Genomic DNA, 11,898 nt, shown 5'->3' with positions numbered 1-11,898 from the left:
CACAAGAAAACTTGTTGCACTATTAATATCTAACAAGATATTTGCTGTTGATAATAAACAGGGAGGAGCTGTTGACTCCTGAGGGTGGAGAGGCCTTGCAAAGGGATCTTGACAAATTAGAGGGCTGGGCAATCACCAGGCATATTAAATTTAACGAGCAAGTGCTGAATTCTGCACCTCAGATGGGGCAACTCTGGCTGTACATACAGACTGGGGAACAAGAAGCTGGAGAACAGCCATGTGGAAAGGGATCTAGGTGTTCTGGTTGATGGCAAGTTGAACATGAGTCAGCAGCATGCCCTGGTACCAAAAGGGTAAACTGTACCTTTGGGTACACCAAGCCCAGCACTGCAAGCCACACAAGGGGAAGGATTGTCTTGCTCTGCTCTGTTCTGGTGTGGCCTCAACTTGACCTCTGTGTGCAGGTTTTGGCACCACAATATAGGCTGTAAAACTGTTAGTGTCCAAAGGAAGGGTACACAGATGGTGAAGAGTCTAGAGGGGAAGACGTGTGAGGAGTGGCTGAAGTCCCACAGTTTGTTCAGCCCAGAGCAGAGAGGGCTGAGGGGAGGCTTTGTGGTGGTCTATAGGTCCACACAAGGGGAGTGGATGGGCAGCATTGGTCTCTGCTCTCTGGTGACAGTGACAGAACCTGAGGGAATGACATGGACCTGTGTCAGGGAGAGTCAGGTTGGCTGTTAGGAAAAAGTTCTTCACCAGAGGGTGGTTGGGCCCTGGCACAGGTTCCCCAGAGCAGTGGTCAGCACTAGGCCTGCAAGGTCAGCACTAGCCCTTCAATAAATGTCTGGACAGTGCTCTCAGAAATGTGGTTTGAACTTTGCACAGTCCTGTGTGGAGCCAGGGGATGGAATCCATGCTCCTTGTGGGTCCCTTCCAACTCAAAGTGTCTTACAATTCTACTGTACAGGAAAGGCCATGCAGGCAGCATACTCACCAGTACCGAATGGGAGTTACTCACAAGCTTCTCTAGTTAAGAACAGCTGACCAAGTAAGTCCTGCAGTTAGAGGGCCTGGAGGCCATGCTGTATGTGCAACGTGGCACAGGCCTTGTCGTGCTCAGGTTAGTTGTACTGTGGATCACTGATTTCTTGATGTACAATGATCTTCTGGTCATGATAACCACACTGACTTCCACTGAGAAAAATAATGAGATGCCTAAATGACAGAATCACAGAATTGTAGGGGCTGGAAGGGACCTCTAGAGATCATCTAGTCCAAGCCCCCTGCAAAGCAGGCTCCCTAGACCAGGTTGCACAGGTAGGCGTCCACACAGGTCTTGAATATCTCCAGAGAAGGAGACTCACAGTACCCCTGGGCAGCCTGTTCCAGTGCTCTATCACCCTTACCATGATGAAATTGTTATGTACATTTGTGCAGAACTTCCTGTGCTTCAGTTCGTGGATGTTTCTCCTTGTCCTATTGCCACACACTGCTGAAAAGAGTCTGGCCTCATCCCTTTGCCTCCCATACCTTAGATATTTGTATGTTATTGAGGACTTCAGGCCTAGTGATAAACTGAATTCTGTCTTGCAACAGTGAAGTGGCTGTGCCATTTAACACTTCCCTGAGCTGTTCCATTAATTTCTTTTGCAAGACACATGCCCCCAAGTGCAGGCTATCTGACTGATGTACTCTTATATTTGAATCCTTCCACATGAGCTAGGGAATGGCTGCATATGACCTGACTTCATAGGTTGTTTCTCATATTTCTCTAGTAAACCCCTGTTCACAGATGTGCCACTACAATACCAGTAACATCCAAACGAGGGGGACTGCAACTGTGCCTTCCTCTGAGTCTTTTGCTCCAAGGATAAAAACTAGTAAGCCTGAAGGCAGATTGCTATCAAGAAACTTGTGCTATGTGTTTGGACTTGCCATTAGGAAACAGTGCCCGTGGCAGGATTTGCAGGTACAGCCTGTTTGGCAGCAAGACACCAGGCCCGAGCAGAGCTGCCAGCCTTTGGAGATGCTCCCACAGTGCCAAAGGACAAGCTGTCATGAGCTTGCCCTGCTGCAGTCACTGGCAGAGCCACAGCTATGGCTCCAAGCAACCTCGATATCTATCAGCACTCGGGTGTCCCTCACTTGCAGTAATTCTGCCTGCATGTAGGATGGTATGGACAAGGACCATCTCGGTGGGGACCACGGATCTCCCCACCATGGAGCACTAGGATTCACCAAGCAGCCAGAACTTCCCTGTCTCATCAGGCAGTAGAGTAGACTGTCACCCCTGCTGCTTGATGCAAGCCCTCTGAAAACACTAGTCTGAGGGATCTGGGGAAGTGTTTAATCAAGCTAAATTATGGCTAATAGCAGGGAAAGCTCAGCATGCCTAAGGCAAGGCAAGGCTTGCTTGGACTGCATCCCTGGGATATACTCAACAGATGCCTGCTATATGTGCTTGTTTCTCCAGAAGCACTAGTGTCTGAAGTGCCGGAGTGCAGCAATACAGAGCAGGAATGTGTACTGAGGTACATGAAGCAAACACAGCAGAAGACCTGGCAGGTGCCAGCATCCCTATATATTCTGTGCAACTCCTCAGCATGTCTCAGTATCCCCACCTGTTACCTTCAAGTGCAGTCCAGCTAAAAAGCTGTGCTGACATTTGGCTCAGGTTGTATTCAGTCCAGCATTAGTTGACTGAGTCTTAAAGGCAGCCTTTGAAGTACTGAGGAAACCACTCTTCTCAACAAGCTCTAGAGGTACAAGTCCATTTGCAACTCCTCCTCCTCCTCACTGCACAGGCAATTTATTTCTCCAAAAGGAATTATTTTGTTAAACAAATAAACACAAACCTTGTAACCTTAAAGAAAGAAAATCTCCTGTGCTGAATCTCCTTTCTCACCATTGTACCAAGTGGCAAGGGATCAATTTTGAAACAAATGACCTTCTGAGGTGGGGGACAAGGCCACTGGAAGTTCACTTAGGACCAGGAAGATGCTTGTAAGAGATTTAGGCTTTGTTCTACCCTGAGCATGCCTAGGTCTGAAGGACCTAAGCTAACAGATGCCCTTTCATTTATGGAATTAGTGTTGTTCATTCCTGTACCAATTTAAATCCAATAACGTGGCTTCACATACAGCTGCCACTAGAATTGCATTTACATTTCCTGTGATTTTCCTGTCCTTTCTCAATTGGACATTGACAAAAGGTATAGTATTTGAATTGATCTTAACTGCATAGTGCTGTTATCTCCCTGGTGGTTTGTGAACTTCAGATAAATGTCTGTACTTTCCAATGAACTATAGTCTCCTCATCTATATACCATCTTCAGCTCTTTGGTACAGAGATTTCACCACGCATACAGTGAATGCCTCATCTCAAATGGAAACATCTCCAACTGCTAAATTGCATGTATACAATGTGGGATGTTAGAAGAAATGTGCCGGTGTCCTCAGTTAAGAGCTTTCAGGCTGTTGGGAATAAGATCTTCCCTCTGGAAAAGCTGTGTCTTCTGTATCTTGGGTTTACCTGCCCTCTGGAAGGACATGCTCTGCCTGGTAATTTCTACTTCTGGCGCCAGTGTGCTCTGACATTCCAAGAAACTCTGCTGCTTTCTATAATCTCCTCCCAAAAGATTTCTATCTTCAGCTTGGTGTTTGGATTGAAAAATCTTTCTTATGTAAGAGATCAGAACTGGCAAAAGAGAATCAGAAATGAAACTCCCTTCCCTACCCTGCGTATTTTGTAATTGATTCTCTTGACAGACCCAGCCAACGCCCTCACGCTAACAATGCGCTCTCTCATAAAAGTTGCCATCATCTGGTGAGAGGTGCAAAATTGTCCCACACCTACAGTTGGCTGAAGACAACCATGCTATGTTAGGATTGTTTCTTAGGGGTGGGCTTGCCCTGGGCAGCAGTTCATGGGGGAGCGGGCAGAAGCAAGATGCCAAAATGCTCCCAGTCTGTGGTGTCCATTGTCTGCAGGTTTGTAGGCAGCAAAACAGAAACCTGTCTTGTAGGGAGCCTGCTGCTTGTTTGGGAGATGGCAGGGAGAGCCTGTGGGAGAAACTGGGTCCAGTCCTGCAAGGAGCAGTTATCAGCAGGCCTGGTTGGAGGATCACCGCCACAGCGTATTTGCAACTGTAAATCAATTGCCAGTGCTGGGCAGAGCTGACAGCCTTTGGAAATGCTTCTATGGTGTCAGAGTACTGACTGCACCGAGCACGCCCTACTAAAGACAGCAACAGGGCTTCAGTCACAGCTCCAGGCAACCTTGAAAACCTCGCAGCCAGAATGGGCCCACGCAGTCCCTACCCAGGATTCTCCTCCCTGTGTGTGGGAAGCGGCACTTGTACAAAAAGCTCCAGCCCACATGCAAACAGTGTGAAGCGACCTGGGGCCACAGGGCAGATGACTGCCCTCATGGCGTGCCGACAGGTCTCCCGCTGCTGGCAGAGGTGGCTCTCCTGGCCCAGCCTTGCTCCGCAGCCCTTGCAGATCCCTGGGGTACCCACATCTCGCAGTCTCGCTTCCACAGCAACTGCCATCCACTTCTCACCAGCCACCCGCAGCCTCTTCGATGAGCCGCTGGGCATCTCCGTGCAGGGCCTCAGCCCGCGGCAGCAGGTCACCCTGCGGGCATCCTTGCAGGACGAGGCGGGTGAGCTCTTCGAGGCCCACGCCCGGTACCAGGCGTCGGAGGACGGGGAGCTGGACCTGGCCCGCTGCCCCGCGCTGCCGGGAGGCAGCTTCAGCGGCTTGGAGCCCATGGGGCTGCTGTGGGCGCTGCAGCCCCGCAAGGCCTTCTGGCGGCTGGTGAAGAAGGACGTGCAGACCCCTTTCCTCCTGCGGCTGGAGGTGCTGGAGGGCCACGGGGATGACCCTGGGCGGCTCCTGGCCCAGGCCCAGCACGAGCGGGCGTTCCTGCGCGACGGGGTGCGCAGGGTGCCGGTGAGAGACGGGAGGATCCGGGCAACGCTCTTCCTGCCCCCCGGTGAGTACTAGCTGTAGCCATCTTTTTTTTTCTAAAAGTATTGTGTTTGTCAGGGCAAGCTATTTCATGACCTACATAGAGTAGTCCATGAAAGCTCCATCCCTCTTGTCTTCCCTACCATCCCACTGACCCATTTGACTATCATTTACATTCACCCAGCCACTTGAATGCTAGAACAAGATTACAGAAACAGGCAAAGGAATTCTTTCCAAGAGCCAGAGGGCGTAAATGTGGAGGAACGCACAGCAAGCAACGAGTGTGCCAGTAGGCCTCTGGAGCCGAGAGGCTGAGATAAAGAGCTGCGTAGAGAGTCTATACGCCAGTCCTGCCTTGTTGCCCAGTGCTGGCTCCACATGAAAAGCCAGGGACTCCTCCTTCTGGAGGGCTTGTTGTATGCTCCCTCTTCCCATGACACTGCATGGTGATCATGGTTCACTGTGTTTGAGTTCCTTTGTTGGGACCCATGACCTGTGGACAACTTCATTATGTGAAAAGTGGAAGATGAGGGACTCCAGAACTTTCATGGAGAAGAAATATTTTCAGCAGAAAAAGACAAACATTGAATAGCTTTAGTAAAGGATTTCCTTTTGGAGGTGTATGATTTACTCAAGACACCACCAGGTTTCAGTATGTGCTGGGCTGCTAAACAGAGAACTCCTTACCAGAGTCCAGGGTGTGTTGACTTCTCATCCTCAGCATCCCCCTTGGCAATGAGGCCAGGGCTCCTTCTCCTGCCTGCTGACCAGGAGATGAAGAAAGCTGCTTGCACACATTTTGTTTTCAAACTTTCCTGCTTCCCTTCACTCATGCTGCTTTACAATAAGCTGGCTCTTTTTCTCAGTGTCCCCAGGCCTGCTCCATTAAACAGTGTGTGTTTTAAAATTATAAACCTTTGCCAGTCCCTGTCTCTTTGAAATGTTTCCTAGGCATAGAATAGAAGGATTTTATTTTCATCCTGCAGCCATTTAGGAGTTGGATACCACTTAGCAAACAACTTAAAGCGTAAAAGTGGAGAGTCCAAATGGCTTTTGCTACAGTACTGTCCCACCTCCTTTGAGCATCCCCACAGACTTACCCAGTATTAGGACCTTTTCTGTGCATGTTCAGTGTAAGCCCACAGTGTTGTGCTACACTCAGCTGAGCCTTGGGTCACAGGCAACTGCAGTCCTGCTCTCTGCAGTACACAGCCACTGCTTTGAATGCTCACAGTCTATGTAAAGCCAGTAGACGTGCTGTCACCTGCATGCAAACAGCAGAGGAAGAGCAATAGGAGAGGACTGTTTAGCAGCCAACACTGAATTGCTGAGTGACTTGTCATGTCCTTTCTTCCAAAAACACACTCTTCTGCACTTCATGTTGTGCATCTGGTTTTGTGTGTTCTAAATCAGAGAAACATTAAAAGGACTAATTTCATGCGATACTGTTCTTGTCTGCTGCAGGACAAGCCCCCTTTCCAGGAGTCATCAACATAGATGGACTTGGAGGAGGTCTTTGTGAGCACAGAGCCAGCCTGCTGGCCAATCACGGCTTTGCCACACTGGCCCTGGCTTATTACCAGTATGAGGATCTGATCCAGAAGCCAACCAAACTCCATCTGGAATATTTTGAAGAGGCAGTGAACTACATGCTGCAGCACACACAGGTAGTAGCATGCTCCCTGCCCTCTGGGATCTAGAGAATGCTTCTTCTCTGGAGTGCCTATCCCTTCGCCAGAGTTATCACTGGGGGAAGCTGCTGGATGCTTGCGCAACCCCATGGCTGGCATCTGCAGGGTGTCTGAGCTCTAGAAAAGAGGAAGGGCTAAACAGATATGCACTGGAAGGGTGGTGGAAAGAGATAAAGCATGCTCAAAAGAGACAGCTGAGACATAACAAAGTAGAAAGGTTCAAGCAAGAGAGCCTTCATGAATCACCTCCCTTCTCCTTCAAGGCAGGTGTTTAGCACTTGTCCAGCAGAAAAACTAATCATTGCCATTTCCCCCCTCTGTACTGTTGTGTAAACTCTCAACATTACATAACATCCCCTTCTAGTAATTAGCTGTTGTGTTTTTCAGCTCAGTACTGATGGGGCTTTCCTCCTATCCACCAGGTAAAGGGACCAGGGATTGGCCTGCTCGGTTACTCCAAAGGAGGTGATCTGTCTCTCGCCATGGCTGCCTTCCTGAAGAATATCACAGCAGTAGCTTCCATTAATGGCCCTGTGGCCATTACAGTTTTTCCTCTCTGCTACAAAGATAAAACTATTCCCGCTTTGATTTATGATGAAAACCTTGTCAAGGTTTATGATAACAATATCCTTGATTATTCTGACGTTCTTGATGACCCCTTTAAAGCCCCTGGCAACCAAAGCCTGATCCCAATAGAGAAAGCTGAGGCACATTTACTATTAATTGCTGGACAAGATGATCATATTATCAACAGTAAGTACTATGTCACTGAAGCCTGCAAATATTTGCAGGCTCGGGGGAAGGAAAATGTTCAGACACTCATTTATCCCGGAGCAGGGCACTGCATTGACCCTCCCTTTTCCCCTTTTTACCCAATAGGAAACCATCCAGTTTTTCACAAACGAGTTGTCCTGGGTGGAGAGCTCAGAGCTTATTCTAAGGCACAGTTTCATGCCTGGCTACAGATACGGGCTTTTTTCCACAAACATTTAAATGACAAGTGATGCATGTACAAGAAACGCACAACTTTAATCAAACATCTGATGAATTATAACTCCCTTTCCCAGCTGTACCAATACAGCATCAGTGTCTTCAGTGACTTTGCACAACCATAACTCAGAAAAGAATTGGTTTTCATTTTCTGCTTTACATTTTTTGTCAAGTGTCAAGAAAAGGAATGGAGAATAGGTGATAGGAAAAATATTCAGTTATTTTCAGTTATTTTTCTCATCTGTTTTTCTATTTTTATATTTGACCATGCTTTTCACATTAGTGTGGCCTCCAAATGCGTATCCACAACTCATACTTCAAAGCAAGACCTTTCAAACACTAATTTTGGTGCATGGACTTCACTACTGTTATGGTAATAATCATAAATGAAAATGTTTCTGAACTCCAAGATGCTGGAAGTGTGCAAAAATGGATGCTATGGCGAGGATGTCACAGTCTCTCTCTGGTTAGCCCTCTGGAAGGGTTGTTTGTCTTCTGTTTCCATCTCCCCTTCAGAAGAAAGTGCTCTGCTTCATGTATACTTCCAGCTCTAACATGGCATGCAAAAAGCCAAATTTACAATCATTGTGATCTCCTCCCATAAAATGTGGAAGCTTTTCAGCTTTGCTATTAGATCTGGTTGAGGTCAGACTAATGAGGGAACAGAACTAGAGCAGCTCATACAGGAACTAAAGGCATGAAGGAATCCCTCCGCTGAGTCACAAGACTCAGAGTGGACCCCCTTGCTTTCTATACTCCTTTTTATGGCCTAGGTGCTGCTAATCCACTCTTAGTCTTGGTCAGTGGTTCACATCTTAATAGAGTTTCTCCCATCCACACATTTACAACTAACCAGATAGTCACAAACAATTGCAGACAAATTAAAATTAATTCTCCAAACAATTAAGACTTTACATTTACCCCAATAAACAAGATCTTCCTATCAAATTTATCAGTTTCAATTAAATTTACTTTATCCGTTTTTCAGGTTATGGACTGACTTGTATTTAAAGTAAAAGTGGTAATGTCAGAGTACAGCAAAGAGCCTGCAAACGATCTTCACTGATATCCCAATAGGGAGTGCTTTTTCAAGTGCTTTACCATTTTTATGGTGGCACCTGGAATCCTGAGGAGCCAGGCTGTAATTCACAGAATCATAGAATCATAGAATCACAAGGTTGGAAAACACTTATAAGATCTAGTCCAACCATCTTCTCATTACCACTGTTATCACAAGCTACTAAACCATATCTCACAGCTCCTCATCCAGACGCCTCTTGAACACTTCCAGGGACGGCGACTCCACGACCTCTCTGGGCAGGCCATTCCAGTGCCTGACCACTCTCTGAGAGAAGAAGGTTTTCCTCGTGTCTAACCTGAACCTCTTCTAATACAACTTGTGGCCATTTTCCCTGGGTCCTGTTTGTTGCCTGGGAGAAGAGGCCAAACCCCTCTTCACCCCAACCTCCCTTCAGGAAGTTGTAGAGTGCAATGAGGTCTCTCCTGAGTCTCCTCTTCTCCAGACTGAACAATCCCAGCTCCCTCAGTCACTTCTCATAAGACTTGTGCTCCAGACCCCTCACCAGTTTTGTTGCCTTCTCTGGACACGTTCCAGGGCCTCAACATCTTTCCTGTAGTGAGGGACCCAAAACTGAACACAATACTCGAGGTGCAGCCTCACCAGTGCTGAGTAGAGGGGGATGATCACCTCCCTGCTCCTGCTGGCCACACTATTTCTAATGTGGGCCAGGATGCTGTTGGCCCTCTTGGCCACCCGTGCACACTGTCGGCTCATGCTCAGCCGAGCATCAACCAGCACCCCTAGGTCTCTTTCTTCTTCACAATCATCTACCCATTCGTCCCCAAGCCTATAACGCTGCTTGGGGTTATTGTGGTCAAAGTGCAGGACCCGACACTTGGCCTTGTTGAACCTCATCCCATTCATCTCAGCCCAGCGATCCAGCTTATCCTTCCTCCCTAGACCCTGGGAGGGCTGTCATCTCCATCAGTGAGATTAAAATTTGGGCTGAGATTTGAACAGCAAATCAACATCTTTATATAAAAATAAGTCTTACAAGTAAATAGAACGTACCTTTAAAATTACAGGCTGACAAAAGTCATTTTGGTGAGGATAATACACAGGCTGCAATACCCTGAAATCTGACCTTATGGCATGTGTGTGTGTGAGACTGAGTACAGGTGGGCACTGGACTGTCCAAAGTGAGAGAGGTTGCCCTTAATGGCGGCCCAGACCAATTTACATACAAAGATTACTTTACTAAAGTTGGCAAGGTTGTTGGTCTTTTTGTTTGTTTTGTTTTCATAATGAAACAGCTATACCTGGGATGATCTCCCTCAACAGTTTCCCTTTGAGACTTTCAAATTTGATAAAACATGGGAGGAAAAAAAAAACAGGAAAAAAAAAATGAAAGCAAGGTAGCACACACTCAGTGTGATGCTTTTTTTAGTTGATAAGATGATGCACCTGAACAGTGCACTAAATCACAAAACTCAGAGCCTAGAAGACTCCCAGGGAAAGCTAAGACAATAAAAATTTAAAAGCAAAATTGCTTGATCAACAAACAAAAACATCTCAACACCGATATATTTCTGTCACACATACTGCTGCTCCTATACAGCTTGATGTCGTGGATGGCCTCATCATCCACTTATTATGTTATGGATGACCTTTAACACCCTAAATCTTTAGGTTATTTTTCTCATCTAGCCCTCCTCACACCTTCCAGATAACCTGGATGAACAGGGGAGGAAATCAAGTCCACTACTAGCTCTACAAACGAACCCTATTTGAATTTCCCTATTGCAGAGGAAATTGTAACTTGTCTCCTTGGTACCAGGACTTCTTGCTCCACTTCAAATGCCTCTGACTTTCTGCACATTGCATTGTCTTCTGAAGATGTGGGTATTGCAGAATAATCCATCCCACCTCCTGTTACAACTTCCCTATGTGTTTCACTCGGTCCTATTTCTGATTATTCTGTTTTTCTTTTAAGCCCTACTGCTCCAATTCACTTGTCAAACAAAGATTCCTCATTTAATCTAGGATGTGCCATTATTATTACCCCGACTGAATGTTTACTGATGTTCCACCAGTGCATCAGGAAGAATTCATCTCTCTACTCCATGTCTGGAAGTATGAACCTGCATAGATACCTATCTCTCCAGACCCCTCTTTTTTTCAGGACATGTTGGTGCAAGTATCTTCCTAGATTTGTCTTCTCACACTAACGAAGCAGGTCGCATGCTAAGTGATGAACCTCATACTCAAATAGGGAAATGCCTCTCCTGTGTGTTTCTCATCATCCTATCTCAAAGAAAGCTGAGGAAGGTAACTGACTGGTAACTGATTCCCTATTGCAGTCCCTATGGATGGTGAATCTTGTGACCATCTTTTATTGAACAACTCCTTTATCCCATGGTTTGATCTCTAGAATGTACCCTTGCTCAATCCAGATCTTATCCTTTCTGTAGATGGCTCTTGCCTCTGAGACTCAACTGGAAAACTTGCTTCCAGCTATGCTGTCTGTGATGCATGATATATTGCAGTATATTTCCTCTGTTCCTTCTGTACAAACTGCTAAACTTGTTGTTCTTATCTGTGCCTGTGTTACGGTACAGAGCCAATCTGCAGCTATGTACACCAATTCTTGCCTTGTGTTTGGTATTGCATATGATTTTGGTCAGCTTTGAAAACAACATGGTTTTCTTATGTCAGCAGGTTCCCATGTGAAGGCTAGTTGTTATGGGGATGCTCTTTTACAAGCCTTTCTACTATCTTCTTTAGCTATTGTTAAATGTCAGTCTGTCATGGTTTTGGCTGGAATAGAGTTAATTTTCTTTATAGTAGCTGGTACCATGCTGTGTGTGTGTCATGGTTTTGTGATTTTTGTTTATTGGTATTTCACATCATAACATCATGTAGTGCACTGGGAGTTGGGAGGGAAGATTTAGGTTGGATGTCAGGGGCAAGTTCTTTGCAGAGAGAGTGATGAGGTGCTGGAACAGGCTGCCCAGAGAGGTTGTAGATTCCCCGTCCTTAGAGGTGTCCAAGGCCAAACTGGATGGGGCCCTGAGCATCCTGGTCTAGTATTAAATGGGGAGGTTGGTGGCCCTGCATGTGGCAGGGGGGTTGGAGATTCATGATCCTTGAGGTCCCTTCCAACCCTGGCCATTCTGTGATTCTGTGAGTTAAAGTGTTAATGCTCAAGTTCCGGGCACTGTCCGGAAGAGAAGAACTACATACCCCAGGGGGCTTTGCGGTC

At 46.7% G+C, this 11,898-nt stretch overlaps 1 protein-coding gene across 1 annotated transcript; it reads left to right on the top strand.

The window, feature by feature from the left end:
* Positions 1-4,361: 4,361 nt before the first annotated feature.
* Positions 4,362-7,644, top strand: LOC146544292 (acyl-coenzyme A thioesterase 5-like). Its single transcript, XM_010711466.4, has 3 exons — positions 4,362-4,959; positions 6,399-6,601; positions 7,048-7,644. The coding sequence occupies exons 1-3, from the start codon at positions 4,377-4,379 to the stop codon at positions 7,627-7,629; spliced, it is 1,368 nt and encodes a 455-aa protein (XP_010709768.2). The 5' UTR covers positions 4,362-4,376; the 3' UTR covers positions 7,630-7,644.
* Positions 7,645-11,898: the final 4,254 nt, after the last annotated feature.

Source organism: Meleagris gallopavo, chromosome 5 (genome assembly GCF_905368555.1).
Source record: "Meleagris gallopavo chromosome 5, MGAL_WU_HG_1.1, whole genome shotgun sequence".
NCBI lineage: Eukaryota > Metazoa > Chordata > Aves > Galliformes > Phasianidae > Meleagris > Meleagris gallopavo.
Note: the sequence above shows the minus strand (reverse complement) of the source record. Positions and strands in the feature narration are given on the sequence as shown.